This window comes from Tenebrio molitor, chromosome 7 (genome assembly GCF_963966145.1).
Source record: "Tenebrio molitor chromosome 7, icTenMoli1.1, whole genome shotgun sequence".
Classification (NCBI taxonomy): Eukaryota; Metazoa; Arthropoda; class Insecta; order Coleoptera; family Tenebrionidae; genus Tenebrio; species Tenebrio molitor.
Genome location: NC_091052.1, coordinates 13,047,116 through 13,067,410, shown reverse-complemented (window position 1 = coordinate 13,067,410; position 20,295 = coordinate 13,047,116). Strand labels below are relative to the sequence as shown.

General features: G+C 35.7%; 1 protein-coding gene across 1 annotated transcript in view; it reads right to left on the bottom strand.

Annotated features, from left to right (window-relative positions):
• Positions 1–658: 658 nt before the first annotated feature.
• Positions 659–20,295, bottom strand: part of LOC138134879 (protein O-mannosyl-transferase TMTC1-like) — a 185,196-nt gene continuing 165,559 nt past the window's right edge. Inside the window, exons 5-16 of the mRNA XM_069053460.1 lie at positions 18,811–18,948; positions 15,787–15,859; positions 13,336–13,439; positions 9,307–9,496; positions 5,358–5,479; positions 5,143–5,307; positions 4,934–5,047; positions 4,732–4,875; positions 3,836–4,041; positions 3,642–3,777; positions 3,454–3,586; positions 659–2,913 (exon numbers count right to left, since the gene is read on the bottom strand). Of these exons, the coding sequence (XP_068909561.1) occupies positions 2,722–2,913; positions 3,454–3,586; positions 3,642–3,777; positions 3,836–4,041; positions 4,732–4,875; positions 4,934–5,047; positions 5,143–5,307; positions 5,358–5,479; positions 9,307–9,496; positions 13,336–13,439; positions 15,787–15,859; positions 18,811–18,948 (1,717 nt within the window). The 3' untranslated portion in view covers positions 659–2,721. The remainder of the gene's footprint in view (positions 2,914–3,453; positions 3,587–3,641; positions 3,778–3,835; positions 4,042–4,731; positions 4,876–4,933; positions 5,048–5,142; positions 5,308–5,357; positions 5,480–9,306; positions 9,497–13,335; positions 13,440–15,786; positions 15,860–18,810; positions 18,949–20,295) is intronic.

Below are 20,295 nucleotides of genomic sequence, written 5' to 3'. Positions count from 1 at the left end.
CTATTTAGCTTCTGTTGATGATAAGCAACTCAGCCGTACATTAAAACAGACTCTATATAAATCCTTTTCTGGCGTGGACAGCCAAGGGTAGCTAATGAGAAGTACGGCCACAAACACACTGCAAAGGAACAGAGAAGCTGTATTGTGACAGTCTGAAATACAGAAATTCCAAAGTGAAATTATTAAAAAAAAAAAACATTATTAAAATTCATTCAGCATCGTTCAGATTATTCCGTTTTATTTTATTTTATCGATTTGGTGAAAGAGAAATATTTTGCTAATTAAAAATATATAAATTCTCTGAGTAAAATGCGTCTGTCGTCAGAAGAACAACCGATTTACATAAAAAGGAAAAAATTACTTAACGTTGAAATAGCTGGATGTTGAGATTTTGGAGATTAAAATGCCTTTTGATTTTGTTTTTTATAAAAAATGAATCTGTTTTCGTTTGTTTTATGATTTTGTGGTTGCAGTTTTAAAAACGCAACCGTTGGATAGGCAACCCAAACTACACGCGTGAATGCACGCGATCTAACTCGGGGAGTGCTCAGTTTTCAGTCTCTTTGTTAATTTATTCAATTCTTCAGGAGCTTGAAATTGTTTTAAAGCGTGAGGTGCGATCCGAATGACGAGATGCCTTTGTTAATAAATAATTTTATTGATTATCAAAAAACTATACAAGTATATTACAATTTGTAGACACAACAACATTATAAATATGTATGTATGCATCCGTAATTTCACTTTAGTATTGAGAAATAGTTTTGCCTGATGAATATTCAGTATACAGAGTTCATTAAATGGCCCCATCTAAAAACAAATATTCCAAACATAATTTCAGCCATAATTACTAGCGGAAAAATTTCACAGTTATAAAGCTATATAATATACGGAGAGAACAACTTTGTTACTTTTATTCTTGATCACATTTACTTTATTATTATAAAAATGTGTATATGGAACCTTAATCATCAACAATGTCTTATAAAATGCTTTAAAAGTGAATTTACTAGTCTACTTACTGCTAAGATTCATTTGTTAATACTGTTTCTTGTTTTTATGTACATTTCGTGCAGTATATACACTGTAAACCGGTCTTGGTTCGTTCATCCATTTTGAGAATTTTACAAAATTATCTTATTAAAAATATCTTTGTTTTTATCAAATTCAGTCCTTCAAGAAATGTTTCTGTAATACTGCTAAAGGAGTAACTAATCTACGAAATGAAGCAGTCGTCGAAACAAGTAAGACTGCTGCTGTTACGCCTAATCGAGAAAAATTAATTTTCAAACGGTTTCTTTCAGATTTCGGTGTGGAAAATCATCATGAATGCAACGCAATTATACGTATTTATTTAATTATAATCAATTCCTTTTCTGTAAATCTCACTAACATTAATATTAGAATGAAGATTACACCCTTTCAAAAGTTTTGTTTTCAGTGGACTGAAAGCAACGAGAGAAAGCAATACAACTACATTGTTACATTAATTCCATTGTTTACTGAACAAACGACCACCTAGATACCAAAATAACAAATAATTAGCTCTGAGACCACTGAAATCGTCGAGTAAATAAAATTATTCCATTTGAGTATATCGATTGGTAATGACATTTTTTCCGACTAACTAAACACGAAATATTTTTATTTATCACGATCAGAAGCGTGTGTAATTGATATTTTATTAATCCAGCACAAACATGCTACGCTGTTATTCAGATATTTATTTTACTAAATTAACGATTGTATCTTTTAAATCAACGATTTCATATTTACAGCGAAAATAACGAATTTTCAAATAGAAATGAACCTGTTCCTTTTTATGTTAAATTTATATCACACAAAATTTGGCTTTTTAGGACGAAATCAATTATTTTTTACAATAAAAAAACTACGTAATGTCTATTACTAGAATTTTTAAGTGACTGCAAAAAAAAATTGAAATCAGAATGCAAGTGAAGCAATCTACCACATAGGAGTGTGACATAATGTAGGTATGCAAAAAAATGGCGTTTGAAGCTAATCGTGTCATTTCTCAATATTTACTAGTTATTAACATGTTTGTTGACAATTTCTGCAGTTTAGTACATCATATCACACTTGCACAGGTGCTGTTTTGTCCGTTACAACGTTACAAAGACGTATTTTGCCATTTTTTGTTTGTAAAATTAGTACCATTCTATCTAGTCAGTTGGGCTCAATTGTTTTTTCTAATTGTGAAAATAACTTAAGTTTAGGTGTTTCCCAAAAACTATCTCTATTTATGCAACAGCTTTGAATATTACAAAAATATACGAAATTAGTAGACTACCAGAATAAGTCAAATTATTTTTGCTTAGTCTCGGCTTTTACTTTTATTAAATATCTGGAAAAAGGAGTGCTTGGGGAGTGGCACCAGAAAGCTGTTTTTTTGTTTTGTTTTCCATTCAAGCAAGAACATTCAGAGTGGTACTTTTTTGAACACATCAATCTCCATATTTGCTTCAGGAAGAAATAAATGAAAAGAGCTTTTTGGTGGTGCTTTAGATGTGAGACACCCCGTATACACACGATTTGACTTATTTGGTCACAATTGCCTTTGGTCTTGGGCCTTTACCAACAGATTTAGGCGACAAAAGTGATAAGGCTGCGACAGGTCACTCAATACTTAAACATAATCAAACTATACATCTTGCAGAAGCACTGTTTAATGTCAATTTCTAATTTTACACATGTTGCACTTTAATCCAGAAAGTGATGCACCATTAACGGCGTCGTGGGTCTCTGTTTATGCAGTTTTTGTTGCACTTTACACTGTTTCATCGAGTGGTACTTGGCTGAACTGTTGCTGGTGTGACGGTTCCATTTTGTCGTCGATTCTTCAGCGGGAGCGACTTTTTTCGTCTTGGATGAGGACTGGGTGCAACGGTTTCCCTGCAATCAAAAAATCTTGAACAGCTCTACAAATGTGTCTATTTTGGGTACGATACGGGATTGTAATCCGGAGCGAGACTTTGTCGAGGGATTTATGTTCGTAACAGGAGTTATAGATTATTCAGGACGTTGTTGTGTAAGCTGGGAGTAGTTTCATACGGTGGAGTTTTATGGAGTGACAATACAAAGGTAAGTTTTGTGTGAAAGTTAACCGTTAAAACAATGGCGACACGAGAGCGTTATGAAGAGTGCTCTCAACTTTCAGTTGACTTTGCTTAATAAAATTTACACTTGACTATGTACAAGATTGTAGTGAGAAGCGTCGCAAAAAGTTTAGTTTCGCAGTACAAAAGTGAATTTTTGTAGAGGCAAAACGGTTTTTTATTCGCCGCCATAAACGGATACTTGTGTTGTTTTTGATTGCTTACGCTTCTTGCGCAGTAAACGTGGCATAATCAAGCGCAAAAACAATTCCAATGGCTTTTACGTCTAGTGTAACCCGACACTTGCAATTTTATCGCCTTGGTAAAGAATACTTACGAATAATAACGTGCTACAGTTGTCGTAGGCCTTAGCTTTATGGCTCAATTCGCTCTTCAGTTGCCATCCGTGCAAATATACGTGCGGACTTATGGGTTGTTCGCCTCGTCTTATCCGTAAAATTGACTGCCACCTACAACATTTTTACAACGCTCTTATCAACATCAAAATTTCAATTCGTTGCTTACCTCGTCACCAGCTGAAACAGCCTCGAGTGCTGCCCGAACTTCCTCAACACTTTCGAAGCCCCGATCATGGCTTCCTGGTACGAGGTGCAGATGGACAAAGCTTTCCAATAGTAGTGAAGGGCGTTGACGTTCTGGCCTAGAACACAACACCTCCATTATCCCAGGACCTCATCCGAAGATGCGGCTGAATTTACCTTTACCAAGGAGCCAGTGGGCGTAAATCGTGCTGTAGTAAGGGTCGCGGGGGTTAAGAATTACGACTTTTCTCAACAGGCCGCTGACACTCCGGTCGTTTGGTCCTCGAAGTCTCGCCAGCTCGATGTAAGCCGGAGTGAATCTGGGCTCCAGGCTGATGCACCTCTTCAGCATGTGCTCAGATTCGCTCGTGCGGTTGGACTTCCTACAAAGTTGAGAAACGACCAATTAAGTGGGTAATTTGTTTTTGGAAAAATATTTTTACACCACTGAAATTCTTGTTTGCAAACAAGAATAAAAGATAAAAGGAACAAAGCTCGTAAAATGTAATTGAGAACGTGACGAAATTAACTTTGATTCACTGGAAACAAGTAAGAAGAAGAGTAAAGAAACAAATAAAAATTGTAGCAATAAAATGAGGACTGTTAAATCTTTTTTTTGTTTTTGTTTTTTGTTTATTAGGGTTATCTTGTCGGCAAGGATTGCTCCTGAGAGGTTCAAAATGTCGGATTGTCTTTATAAAGATATCAAATTTGCTATTATTTGTTTAGAAACGATGCAGTAGCTATCGGGGAAAATTAAAAAAACAAGGATCGTAAAATGTAATTGGGAACGTGACGAAATTAGCTTTGATGATTAGCGTGAGTGTTTACTTTTAATAAACTGAACGCACGAGGAATGCTTGAAATATTTTTCGCCCGTGTTTTCGTTAGCAAATTTGCGTCGTTGGGACAATTATAATTGCGGCTGGTCTACAACATATTTGCCTTTCGTTTGGTTAAATCTGGCATTTTAGAGCGTCTCTTTGATCAGTTAAGATAATTGCGAATGTCAGATTCGCTGTTGGCTGAATTGTTTGATTTCAAGTTTAATTAGAGACTGTTTAAGGCTTCACCTATAGAGCTGTCCTAGATTGTAATGAGCGTTGACGTGGTCAGCTGAATATCGAATGGCCGCCAGGAAATGGTGTTCCGCCTCGTGTTCGTTGCTCAATAAGGTGCCCAAATTATTATGGGCACTGGCGTAAGTGGGCCACAGTCTGGAATTGATCGAAGCTGCATTAACCCAGTTCAAATAAAGCATTAACTGATACTCACTTCAAAGCTCTGTGGTAATGGGACTTTGCTAATTCAGGTCTCGCCGAATCTCTCAGAAAATTCGCGTAGTTGTAATGCATCTTGGCGTTGTGGGGTAACGTCATTAACCCCGCCCTGAGAAAACGACGAGTTTACACTGAGGTGGATCTCGACTTATTATTTCCCAAATCCTCTTTCGAGTCGCGAGTCCTTGACCCAGTTCAACTTACCTCAGCAGGGATTCTCGGGATCTCCAGTCCCGATTGCGCACCACGGTTCGCAGACAACTCGTGGTCAACAGCAGCATAATGCAGCACACGATGGTCTGGCGGTGCTTGGAGTAAGAAGTCCACAGCATCTGGATGCCGTACACGACCAGCAGGGTGCCCCCTAGGCTGAAGAGCAAGCGACAATTTAATTGCGTTGATGGATCCCGATTGCTCACCTGGGAATGTACAGGACGCGTTCGGCAACCACGAACCCCACGGTCACCACCAGGTTGGCCGCTGGGAGGAACGGCAGAACCAGCAGCATCAGTCCTAGGACCACCGGGACGTGTTTCTGGTTCTGAAAAATCATAACGGTTAATTCGGGCGGGGTCCGATACCGCGAGCGATAAATTCCAACGGATAAATGTTTCCGTCAAATTCTGATCCTGTAAGCTAGTTGCTTTTTACAGCGACGAACTCGAAATTCAAAATTGGTCGCAGACTTTGTCAGATCCCGTAGGGTTCGTTAATTTATTACAGGATCTTGTGGGGTTATCCAAAGGAGAAAGAAAAGAAGGCAATTGTTCCGCCAGAGCCTAAAAAATCGTCTCTTTTCTCTTAATATTTACATGCTTTGTTATTCGCATCTTTTTTTTATTGCCTCTCTTTTCATTCTCAACACCGGAGAGGGTGCTGAAGTATTCATTCGGTAATCAATTATGTTGGCAACGACACCGGACGTATATTTCACCGTCACTATGAATTATCGAAAATCACTTGTGTCTCTGACAAGATGGACACCTGCGTACAGCTAATTTTTTCACAATTTCACCAATCGAAATTATTGTCAATTTCCAGTGGAATTTCGAGCATTTCACTTGCCCATAACGAGTGTTTTGTTACTCGACAAAACGAGTTTCATTTTGAATTTTACAATCGCAAAAATAAACGCGAATCGAAATTATTTTATTTCGTTTAAACAAAGCAGTAATTTGACTGGTTGGTAAATGGAAAAAAATTGCGACTCGTTGAAATATTTTTAATTGCATTCCGTTACAATGTAGACATACAGGGTGTCCCAGAGTTGCGAAAAAGCTCCATAACTTGTTTGTTATTAAAGATATCAACTTTTACTTTTTTCTAGATGATAGGTACGCTTCGGAAAATATTGCGGTATATATACAGTGTGTCTCAATATTATAAAAACACTAAAGTTATGTTTTTTTAAACGGAACCTACCCAGTTTGATTTTATTTTTGAATTCTATGCTAAATTATGAATCAAATTTATACAGGTTGTTTTTACTTATCTGCCATCGTTTTTGATCAGTGGCGCTTTTTTTACCAGAATTTCGAATTGCAGGGGTTCCTTCGAAAATTCGTACCTTCCAAATCGTTGCATATAAATTAAAACGATTTACGCTGTTTGATTTCTCAATGTTTGCCGGATCTGCTGAGTGTTTACTCAACAACCTGCTCAGTCGCATATGCCTACTGCGATTTTATAAACATAAAGAATTAAAAATTTCGAAAAACTCATTTTTTTTAAATGACACTCCGTATTTATTATTGCACTGGTCGAAAGCTTTTTTGACAAGTTTTTGAACAATATAAGGTTTGTATAGTCGAATCTGAAAATCTAGGGTGCTATCTCAAAATCGCTGAATTTGGTGCAATTTTTCCGTTAAAAAGACAATACAAAAATCTAGTAGGCCTAACAAAAGATAATAACACAATATGGTCACTCCATAAAGATGAATCAACCAATAAAACAGTGTTTAACAATTAAAGATTAAATTATTTTAGTGATTTTTTGTGATTTTAAGATGGCTCCCTAGATTTTTACATTCGACTATACAAACCCTATACCGTTGGAAAGCTTGTCAAAAAAGCTTTCGACCAGTGCAATAATAAACGCGGGGTGCCATTTGAAAAAAAATAGTTTTTGACATTTTTAGTTGTTTATATTTAAAAAATCGCAGTAAGCATATGCGACTAAGCACCTTATTGAGTACACACTTAACAGGTGCGGCAAACATTCAGGAATCAAACAGCATCAATTATTTTAATTTATGTGCAACTATTTGGAAGGTACGAATTTTCGAAGGGCCCCCTGCAATTCGTAATTCTGGTAAAAAAGCGTCACTGATCAAAAACGATGGCAGATAAGTAAAAACGACCTGTGTAGATTTGATTCACAATTTAGCATAAAATCCAAAAATGAAATCAAATTGGTTAGGTTCCATTTAAAAAAAAACATAACTTTAGTGTTTTTATAATATTGGGACACCCTGTATATATACCGTAATATTTTCCGAATATGCAGTAGAAGCGTAGCTATCATCTAGAAAAAAGAAAAAGTTGATATCTTTAATAACAAACAAGTTATGGAGCGTTTTCGCAACTCTGGGACACCTGTATCGCGCGTTCAAATGAAATCCTGGACTGGGAAGGCGTTGGAAACCGTCAATTGTTGTGCTTTTTTAAAGCCTAGATTAATTGGAGCATGTTGACAGCTAACCTAAAATTTAGAGCCAAAAAATCTTTCTTTTTTCTTTCTTTGCAATGTTTTACATTAAAAATAAAATAACTTAACGATTCCTATTCACGAAGCAAATATCTAAAGGCACCCTGTTCTGAAAACAAACATGTTCATTTAAACATAAACAAATGTCATTCGTGTCAAACGGCGGGAAATTCAAACTTTACACTGTTCTAAACGGTTTAATTTTTCCAACGCCCAGGATTTCATTTGAACGCGCGATATATACAGTTTATTTTTTAATCAAAGAACCACAACACCGCAATTTACAACCAAAATAGAGCTGACAACATTGTACACTTTTGACATAGGGTGAAAAATCTCATCATATAAAAATTGAGGTTATTAGAGAAATTAGTAGCGCAGCATGTTAATAAAGTTAATAACAACTAATAACAACTAATTTGAGAGTTTAATAAATGTCTTACTTTGCGAGGCATTTTTAATAACACGTTCAAATTTTAAATGCGAGTTTGAGTACTTTCAAGGACATTAAAAATGACAGACGTTGGCTGGTATAGCCAATAGATATCATTAAATTCCCTAAATTTAGTAACATTTTATATTTGCAAACCTAAATCAACAGGTCGTGGTTCTTTGATTAAAAACAGACTATACTTGCACTTTTGAATTTTTAACAGATAAGTTTACTCCCGTCGTAAAATGCGGAGGATAAAGGAACATGCATTAGATAAATGTATTTTATGTTAATGCTAAAGCAACGAATTCTGAAAGGCAAATATTAAAGCAACATTATGATATTATTTGCCTTTCTGTTAGGAAGAAGAGAAGAGAGTTGGAAGAGATATAAGTATAAGGAAAAATGCTTTTAACATTTTATAGCAATATTTTTATTTCTTGGAATGTAGCGCTGTATACTTAATAGTAGCATACGTTATGTAAATGTAAATATTTCCGTTACATTAAGCTGATATGAGATATGCGGTCAATACTTTACTGCACAGCATTTCCCGGCGCGTTTTAGAATTTAAGACGTTTTGATTTTTCCAGGTCAGGTTGACGCGAGTGTACTGGTGAATAAATGATCCGGGAGGAGCCGTGCCCATTGATTTTATTTACATTTGAATAATTGGCAGAAACAACGAACTGCCAAAGTTATTCCGTCTATTATTAAAATCAAGAGAAGAGAGCAAGAGGGCGCTTTATTTAGCTTCCATTCGAATTAAATTGTTTGCTCGTGTATGAACAGATAAGTGTCTGTGACAGTCAATCTGTGTAAAAGATATGTCGTGTCGGTGTCAGACACTCAAATTCTTTTCGGTTGAACGTTCCGCCGAACACAAGACGTTAAATGGAAATATCGAACGGGATTCGCTCCATCCAGGTTAATGGCTATTGGCCGGATTAGCCGTTTCAGCTAACATTTCTGGTGCACGCACCGACTAAAACATGTCTTGTTTACTGGTCGGAAGCGGATCTCGTTACTCCCAGTTTCAATATCAAGGAGGCTAATTCAGTAGGAGTTAGTTACTTTGTCGGCGTACTTGTGTGTACATAGAAACAATCGAATCCTGCAAATCCTGCAGCGGGAACAAAGGAGATTGTAGAGTACACATGGGAGTAGTGAAAGGTGTGGCGTACATTGTGGGTTATCTTGAACAAGTCGGGCTTAAAGGGACTCACCTCGAAATCGCACAGACTCCTTATTACCAACAAAACTGCCACGCCGAAGAAGAAACAGGTCATCAGGTTCCTCGAGTCGGACATTGAGGTGACCAACGGCACCGACCCCATCTGCCAGTCGTGGGACAAGGTCGCAGGACACAGCAGGAGCCACCAGTTGAAAGCCGCCAAATAGCAGAACGTCAGGACTCTGCAAGATTAAGGACATCACAGCAGGTAAGCATGATTAAACGGTCGATTTCCAAGTGTGGAATCGGGATTTTTCGACAGATCGGATAAAACAAATATCACTTATAAATGTTGTAGTCGACGTACAAATATTTACTCTGGAAGTAATTTACACAGATCCGCAACCATCAACACGCATCCAATATTTTGAAGCTCGCTATCAAGCTGGAACGTGTTGAATAAGTGTGGCGCAATAATTGCTGTTAAAAGGAATCGACGCTTAAAGCTCTTATGGGATTTTAATGTATTCTAATGGTTTTTGGATTCCCAACGAAAAAAGCGGGCTCCTGCAACCTGAAACTCGTATCGCGTCTAGTTTAAAGTACTCTTCAACTTCAGTGTTTGCTTTTTCACCGAAAGCTCGGACGGGAAAAATGTCACCGGGAAAACGTCGGTCTTGCATGTGAGAAAATTCATGTTTTGAGAGGGCAATTAAAGTTGCAGGAATTAGGTGAGGACGATGCGAGCTTTTTGAGATGTTTTTACGTGAAAGATAAGTTTGAAATTGAATTTGAAGGGAACAAAATTTTTCTTTATTAACTGGGAAATGTAGACTTAAGAGGAAGTGTGGGTTTTTGAGTTTTATGTATTTTTCAAACTTGAACATTCGTTTTCAATATTTTTAAATATTAATATTTTGAAATTTCAAGAATAAGTTAGGTACGAGAGAAAGTGGCAATTTCAAAAGTTCCAAAAGATATAGTCGTACCTGTTGCAAAGAAAATCCTATTTTGCAAAAATATACATATTTCTAAACCTTGGATAAAGTATTTTGGAGGTGTTTTTGAGATAGATATCGTTTATTTAAAAAAAAATCTTTCATTGAATAGTTATTTATAGTAAGAGTGAGGAAGGTAAAGCGTTTGTTCACGTGAATTGCGTGTTCGTCCACGAAGCGGAGCTGATGCAATTCAAGTGAACGAAAGCGGCATTACTCTCGAGTGCTGTATTTGGTTTTGTTCGATACCTCCTTAGGATACCTAACTTTGTATTGACAATTTTGAATAAAAACAAATCATATTTTTGGGTAAATAAAGTGATTGTGTGCACGTTGTGGAAATTGTGGAAATGGATGATGAAGAGTTATATCTTCCTAGGGATGTCTTAGAAGAGGCACGTGCCGCAAGATACCAAATGTTGCCTAAAATATCAAAGTTACGTTATTAGAAAGAATCGGAAAAATCTGCGAGTGAATGAAAATCAGTGAGTGAAAGACAGTGAGCGAAAAACGATGAGCGAAGGATAAACCTATGGATATAGACTCACTTTCTAAGGAGGTATCGCACAAAATTCTTTTAAAGCTTTTAAAATCCAAGGCATTAAAATAAACTAGGCAAAAATGAATAGGGAATTCCACGTTTTTTCTTAGAAAGCAAAATAATTGCCCCAATCCTCCCACGTATTCTTAAACACTAGATAAATTTAAAATGTTACAGGTACTTGAAACATTACATTTAATGTGTATATTTATTTATTTCTAACACAGTTCATTATACATTTTAAACTGTATTAACAAAAAAATCAAAAATTGAAAAATTCCCTATTCATTTTTGCCTAGTTTATTTATATGCAGCTTTTCACGATTTTTTGATTTTTCCTTAAAACAACAGTATACAAAGCAATATAGAAAAACAAATAGAATGTTTAAAATTTAATTACCTAACCAATAGAATTTGTTGCAGCTAAATAATGGTCAAGATATTTCAGTGTAAATAATTTTATCTGAACCGATGCGCTTCGATTTCAGGCAGAATAAATTTTATTCGCTCGCTCGAATTTCTGCCCAATGTAAATATGTATGTATGTACAATTTATTTGTCGATGTTTTTGTTTTTATTTTATTAATTATTTTTCAATAATGCGAACGCACGAACAATTTTGAATTGTTTCTACATTATGTAGATTTTTAAGCGGACGCATACACACATTTTTCCCATCGCAGAATTATTTTAAAGGGCAACGTATCAATTTGCCGGTAATTACACTAAATAATGAAACATTTTTGATGCGATTATTAAATTGTCGTTATGTTTTGCTTATTAAATAGCGAGCTTAACTAGTATTTATTTAGCGATGTGCACAAACTGCATCATTGTTTATGTTGTTTCGGTCGATGATTCATTTAATTTCGGTAATTTTCTGTTAGGCCGATTTGATTGATTTCCAAATAAATTATGAATAGTAATTAGGGTGTCGATTGGTTCGAATAAAATTCCTCTTAACGTGTGACGACTGTAACAAGGGCGTGTTATGCAAATTAAAGTGGGGCATGCTGACGTAATTCTATCACGTTAGAATGGGAGAATTACATGTTAAGTAACGTTAACAAAGAAAAGTCTGAAAATTGCCCACCAATTCAATTAGCGCAATGAAGGGGTGAAGTTTATTAGATTTATCGCAAGACGTTCAAAGCTTTTTTCGCTTGTGTGTGTGCATCGAAAAGAAAATTTTGGCCCAGTTTGCATTTTGGAATATTCCGTTTAAGTTCCGAGGTCGGGGCATTATTCTTTTGAAGTCTCCGCGGGTAATCTATCTTCCGATGAAGTATGGCGGCTTTGATGAAACAATTTATTTCATCCCCTTTGCAACATAGCTGTACAAAGTAATCATCTTGTGGTGTTATTAGTTATGTCTTGAAGCTTTAGCATCAAACTATAATATGTTATATGTTGCCGCATTAATACACTGCTATTATGTCTCGTTAAAACCATTAACCCCATACGTAATCGGATTGTAAGTTAGCAGCGTCGAAGTCCTTGCTCGATCCTGACGCAAGATTTCATCCCCCGGGGTGCCGTTCCGGTGAAGAAAGCTATATTTCTTGTTTAACTACTTTGTGCTTTTTATATCTGGCGGTGAATTTACTAGCACTGTTAAATCAAAATTTCATTATTTACATTTTATTTGGTTTTATACGAGCCGAGACAACGTCCTCCCGAAAGAAAAACATAAATTCCCAAACAAACAAACACAAAGATTGTAAATGTTGTGATTTAATTAGACGTCATATCAAGATAAACTCTAATTCTCTATTACAATATTTATTTAGTTTCGCTAGAATGCCGCGCAACTTTCTGCAATAATATTTGTCTCTACTTTGGCGTGTGCTGAAATCCCTACAACAACAAAAACGCTCGCTGATAACCTCGAATAGCAAAATGTGGCTCCGGGGGGGCAATAACTCGCAAAAATATAAACATTTCACCCGGAAAACAATTTATGCGGCTGGTGCTCCCCGGAACGTATATTTTCATAGATCTCCATACGCTCCGGATTTTTGCTTAATTGTTTTGATCCGGAGCGTAGATTCGCAATTCCGGCCGGTGCGGCGACCCCGATAAAAAATCAAATGAAGTCCGCCGCCGCCGTAAATAACGCCGCCAAGGTGAGCAACCCCGACCCGGAGCGCTATCAGGACCGGGTCGCATTGAATTCTCGTGATGTTACCATTTCGTCGAACTTTACTGTTGACGAAGTCTTCATAAAGCAGCGTGTTTCGTATTATTTTCGTGTGGAACTTTGGGAATTTCGTAATTGCAAAAGTTCGACTTATGGGCCCGGTGGTTGGTCGGCGTAATTGCCACACCGAGACCAATTCAATATCTACGTGTGTAATTTATTCCGTGGAAATTTATTTCACTCTAGTTTGATTTTAATTTGGCGGGCGTTCGATTTTCATTTGGAAGCTTAAATATTTTATTTGGTCCAAATTACACCGGAAAAAATTGGCGGATTAGTGCACGGAAATGCTCCGGTATTAATTATGCCGAAAAATGGGACAATCATTTTTTATTATCCTACCTTACGTAGAGCGACGGATGGAAAGCAGTGGGATTATCCTGTTGCGAGAACTTGGGCAGGGATCCTTGTAAAAGTGCCAGTCTGATGGCAAGTAATATTCCAAGCTGTAATAAGAAAATACATATATCTCTGCAGCTGGGGCATAAACTTAATAAAATACGAAAGATACAAGAAAATGTGCATGTCCCGCTTTGCGTTCATTTAAAACACGACTTCCAACCGCTCAAATACTTGAACTATTTTTATTAATTCGAGCCCCTGAAAATGTACGAGTATAACCGTGTCGAAGAATATTTTAAATTAAGTTCAAAAGACGAAAAGCTCGAACTCGATTCTCTCTTGCGAAACTTTTCTAATACTCTATTTACTCCAATATTACATTTGCACAGGAAGTATGTTCAAACCCATTAAAATAAAAATCATGTCCCATCGCCGTCAAATTTTTTTCACTCCACTGAAACATGCTTTTTTCACCGTCTACGTAATTCGCTTCACCGTATGAAGGATTTTTTATAAAATGACTCCAACTCATTATGAAAAACAAAACAGACATGCCATAAAACAATGTTAAATGAGGTATAAAAACGCTTTTAGTGAAACGTAATGTTTCAGTTAACTCTGAAAATGTAAAAGTTACGATATTTAGGTTTTGTGCTATAATGGGGTGGAATTAGAAAACGGGGTCAGTTTGGAGAACTTTGTTCTACATTGTGGACTCGCCTCGAATCGGAATTGTGCGCTTTGTTGCTCCAAATGCAAGAGTTGTACATAGTGGGGTGGTAAAAATTAACAAAGTTTATGAGAAAATTGATGTATTATCCTTCGGTAAGTCTCGCAGTCCTGCGTGTTTCGTCCAGACTAATTAGAACTATCCCAACAGATGTTAAATATTTGTGCCTGGAAGTAAATTTAGAATTCATTACTTTGAGTGTGGGGATTCGCAACAGCCCCACAAAGTACATTTAACTATTTTTTGTTTTTAACTTGATTAGTTCTGTTTTAGTTAACACCTCGTCAGCTCCACCCCTCCTTATCTCGTTCAGTCCATAAAGCATCGATGCTGTGAGTGGAACAGTTCACCCTGAATTTTCGAGACAGTGGAAATTAGAAGTGTCTCCTGAAGACTATTACAGCTGGAGTTTTGATTCCGGAAGCAATCTTGTGTGTATCAGTCGAAATACGAATCGGTGTCGCGAAACGCGACACTCTAATGAAAGATAATAATTCAGCGAATCCGTGACGGCGAATCTTTTTCATTCCGTGTGAAATATTAGGGTAAATTTAGCATAAAACGTAAATTTGTTGTACGAGGCACAAATTTAATTTGCGGTAATTATTCAAATTAATTAAATAAACGTTTGAAAATGACACAACAATGCCCGCCCGAAATTACACCAAACTTAATCAATATTTTAATGAAAGTCGGGTCTTGTTAACAAATTCCTGCTTTTGTAACCATTATTCACTCGCCGTTTAGAGTCCATCAATTTATAATGCGACCGAATTAATTAATTTATCTCCGCGCGAGATTTTATCTAACGGCGCGCCGTTAGCGAGTCGTTAGGTGTTAAATGCACATCCCCGTTTATCGGGGGGTAAAGCTGTTTTTACAACCGGTCGGAATGTTTATTTTTTAATTTGGCATTAACGAATCGGTGGAATTGCTCATCAAACGCACTTGCCCGTTTTTAAACCGTTCGATTCTGTTTATTTTTGTGAATGTGGAAAAATTATCTCCGACTCGTTGAACCGTTGAGCTCCCCGAAAGTCCTTTTTGCGTATTTGGAAAAATCCGGGACTAGTCGAGGAACAGGCGGTGCAGCTTTCGTTATAAATTATTTGATCGTGACTGTCATTAACTGGTAATTACCGTTATCCTTAACTATGAGGTTCACTGTGGTGATTGATTGCTCCGACAATAACAAATGGTTGCTGATTGATGGAGTTTTAATAGATGATAACTGGATTCGATTAAAAATTGGATAAACGTTCGGTTTTTGAATTTGCAACCAAGAGTTAACGTCTAAACCGATTTGGCTGCGCCATTTGTTGTTGTCAAGTAGGCGAATAAAAAAGATTTTGCTAATTTGGTAATTGGAGTGGCATTTGTTGGGGAGCAGTTGGTAACAGCAATTAAACCAAATTGCTCTGAAAAAAATAGAAAATTTATTCGGACTCGTTCTTTTCCGGATTGGCGGGGTCGCAGTGTTTTTTCCTAGCTCTTAAGATAATTAATCCAGGTATGTGCGCTCTTCAATATTATATGAGCCGGGCTTTCAATACCTCGAACAGGTTCTCCATTTAAAAATTCATTACAGAATCGTGTACAAAAAAGTCTTAGCATAGATTTTAAGGCCCATTTAATCCGAAGAGTTTAGAGTTGAAGGAAACTTCTCCCGAGTTGTTAATTAATGTTTTAAATATTGATTTCATAAAGTTAATTGCACTTACCGATGTAAGGACCTTTGCAGCTCTATTAGCAAATTGCTGGGTTTCCTGATTCCATCTCACTTCCACTATTGTTCTAGAAACAATGAAAGTTGTATTAATTAAGAGTGGGTTCGAGGATTTTATTTGAACGGATTCTTACGGGAATGAGGTCATATTAAATTCTTTTCATATTAACAATAAAACTATTGTATTGCTGCTGAAAGACATTTATTACGAGTATGTTTTGCAATATAGAGGGGATTCAAATTAGAATTAATTTTAAATTAACTAATTTTAACGCTAGGGTTTAGTATGCAGGAAGCAGCGCCAATTGCATTTTCAGTTTACATCAATTCATTTAAAGCGAAACTAGGCAAATTGGAGGTTCATACACAATTTTAACGGTAATTTTAATTAGTCACTGTTTTACATTTGCAATTGTGACATATCTACCGGCGTGTCTAAACTAATTACATTTATCATGCAACGAGAGCTCCGGTCAAAACATTAAGCCACGCAGAATTACTATTCAAGGTAAAAACGGATAAATTATTGCAGCAAAATGTGTATTTTTTCGTTACATTTTCACGCAATTTTAATTAGCAATTATTCTTTCAAGGCAGCAATAGTGGAGACACCTAGTCAGCTGCTTCAACACATTTCTGTGTAAATCAAAACGTCTGAAAGATTTTTTACTGATAACCACCAATTATAATTTTTTTAAATTTGGAAGAGTAAAAAATGTGGAGGTGCCGGGTCAAGTCAGGTCAAGTTTCTGACATAAAATCTTCCTTAAGAAGTTAAATTTACCTAATTATTATTGAAGTTTTTCAAAGGTTGAAATGGTGGAGGCGCCGGGCAAGGATTTCTTAATTTGTTTTTTAATTCCTTGGACAAATTTCTCCCTAAATACAAACAACTGAAATAAAATTTCCTGTAGAACCGCTTGATTTTTAAATTTTTAAATTGTACAATATTACTTTTTGGAGAACAATAAAAATGATAATGGCGCCGGTAATTTCTTAGTCTCTGATACATTTTTCTAAATCGAAATATTTAAGACAGCATTTTTCTGAAGAAGGTACATTTTAACGTATAAAAATTTTTTCAAAGCAGAAAATTTCTCTTTTTATTATTTGGATGACTTTCTATCTAAGTTCAAATCACTGCTGTGAACATTTTCTGCTTGTGTTACCCTATTTAATTTTTTTTAAATTGTAATTTTGGAGCGAAACGCATGTGCTGGATGTAGAGAGTTAGCACCTTCTATTTTATTTCTTCAAGATATTTTTTCTCTAAATTGAAGCATTTGATGAGAAATCATCTTGATATTAAATTTATCAAATTACAGAAAGATATTTTTGAAGGCAGAAATAATGAACGTTCTAGAACGCCCCTCAAGAAGTTAAATTTGCCTAATTGTTATATTCTTCAAAGGCACTACTTTCTACTCAAGTTCAAATCACTGGATTGAAAATTTTCTGCCTGTGATGACCTATTTCTTTTTTTTTAATTGTACCATTAATTGAAGGAGAATACAATTATTGCTGGATATTAGAGGATTAGCACCTTCTATTTTATTTCTTCAAGAAATTTTCTCTCTAAATCGAAATACCTTGATATTTTTGCTTGATTTTCAATTTATAAATTGCACAATATTTCTTTTTGGAGAACAATAATAGTTATTTATGCAACGAGGTTCTGTGTAAATTGGGCTTTTCTAATTGCCCGAGAGGCCAGATTGAAATACGAGCGTAGCGAGGATTTTAAGACCTCGAGGGCAATTAGAAAAGCCCAATTTGCACAGAAACGAGTTGCATACAAACTTTTATTGTTTGAAACGACGTCCCTAAAGCTTCCAAATCTTTTAAAAATGATTTCGCATTTGCTTTTGACAGTTTTGACAAATTTTTCAAGAAATGTCACTTTGAATGTGTTGTTTAGGGCAACGGTTGGTTATCTGCTATTTTTTGCTTTGGAGCAGTTAGGAGGCTGTTTACAAGAAAAATGAGAATTTATGACAGTTGAAAGCAATAAAAATGATAACTTCTTAGTCTCTGATACATTTTGTCTAAGTCCATAAATATTTAAGACAGAATCTTCCTGAAGAAGTTACATTTTCTCAATTATCGTATACAATTTTTTTCAAAGCAAAATCACTGTTGTGAAAAAATCCTACGTGTGACGCCCTATTTAATTTTTTTTAAATTGTAATTTTGAAGAGAAACGCATGTGCAGGATGTAGAGAGTTAGCACCTTCTATCTTATTTCTTCAAGATATTTTTTCTCTAAATTGAAGCACTTGATGAGAAATTATCTTGATATTAAATTTATCAAATTACAGAAAGATATTTTTGAAGGCAGAAATAATGAACGTTCTAGAACGCCCCTCAAGAAGTTAAATTTGCCTAATTGTTATACTTTTCAAAGGCAGAAATGGTGGAGGCGCCGGGCCACGATTCCCTTATTTGTCTTTTAATTCCTAGGACAAATTTCTCCCTAAATAGAAACAGATGAAATACATTTTTTCTGCTGATGGCGCTTGATTTTTAATTATTAAATTGTACAACATTCCTTTCTGGAGAAGAATAAAAATGATAAAGGCGCTGGCAGCTTCTTAGCTTTAAGACAGGATCTTCTTGAAGAAAATTAATTTTCCCAATTATCGTAGATTTTTTTGAAAACAGAACATTTTTTCTTTCCGACTTTCTACCCAAGTTGAAATCACTGGATTGAAAATTTTCTGCCCCATTCTTTTTTTTTAATTGAACCATTATTTGAAGGAGAATACAATTGCTGGATGTTGGAGGATTAGCACCTTCTATTTTATTTCTTCAAGAAATTTTCTCTCTAAATCGAAATATCTTGATATTTTTGAAGGCAGAAATAGTGAACGTCCCGGATCGGCACTTTTCCAATCTCATTTTAATTTTGGGACCAATTTCTGCCCTTCGGGTGCATTTTCCGTGGCGCACTTTTGAAAATGGATCGACTCGCAGTGCTTCTTAAATATGGAAGAGTTCATGGACCGTCATGCATACTTACTTTTTAACGGCGGGCCAATGTCGATAAAAGTCGTAGGCTAAATTGAGTAAAAAAACCGAAACTCCGGTTTCCTTCGCCAGCATACTCAGTCCTCCCAAAGTGACGCTGATCCAGATATGACATTTTCCGTCGGGATGCCTGCAACAATGTGACCACATAAAAGTTCGGCCTGGCCTTATCAAATTTCCTATTAAATTTTAAATAAGTTCGTACCGATCGCGTCGCACAACTTTTTCAAAGTGCCAATTAAAACTTATCGAATTATGTTGTATATAAGTTCAAAATTAATTTTCGACCCGGCGATGAAATATTCCGACGACAAACAACAAGTCGATGTGTTGACTCGACTTCGTGAAGTGTTTTTAATAAGGTCATAAGTGTACGCGATTGATTTTATGGAAACTGGATTATTCGGAAATACTGAAAGAATATTTCTGCTGGAGCTAAAAGCAGAGCTTTACATAAATTAAAGATTATCTAATCTGAGGAGTCTCCGCCAGAAACAATCCATTAACTTTGAATTTTCTAAGCTTTATAAAATGTTTGCATATTTTTCTTCTAAAATAAATCTAGTTCCCAAAGCTCGATTGTCCGCTTTATCTAATAATTTCGATACTTTGATGTGGAACTCAACATCCACCATTCATTTTTGTTTGTGGTAATTTTATTTCACTACAAACAACTGCCCTCTCATACCTCATAAATAAATTAAACAAGCTCCCGTTGTAGTTGATTTAATTAAATTTTTAAACGAATGTTGTAAACATTGTTTCATCTTCGTCGAAAGAATTTCTGATTCGTTCAGCCGAATAAATTTCAAAATTTGAAGAGAAATTATATCGTTACATAGTCCGTTACCTGCTACAACTTTTCTCTGCAGGATTATTACGCAGTAAATGATTTGATTAAAGCTTACGGGGTATTGTAAAATCAAAGTGACTTTTCCCTTTTGAAGAGCGACATAAAAACTCCTTGTTATGATTCATTAAACATTATTGAACAGTTAGTAATATAGAATGGCCAATTTAAAGTTGTGACCTCATTATTACTTGTGTTCTAAAAGAGACTAAGGAAATTAATTGGAAAGCGATCTTCACCGAAAGCTCTTCAGACAAGTTTTTTGTCGACCAGAACTTAATTTTATTCGACGGGAAATAAATCATCTCTTTGTTTAATTAAAAAGGAAATTTTAAATCAATCTGCAAATGCCACCAAAATACGTAAAGTGTTGAATGGATCTCGATAAAGACCCATAAAATGAGAAAATGTTGAGCTTACAATAAATAAACTTGAACAGATTTGGCCTATTTATTTATTCTTTGTGTTAAAAAATTAAAATCAAAAATATAATTCGTTATTTTGGTTCTTTAATTCCCAGTTAAAATGGTGGATGCGCCGGGTCAACAAAATTGTTATCACTTTAAATATTTTCTCTTGGTATTTATTTAGCTTTTTTGTTTGAATTTGTTTAAAAATCGTGAATAT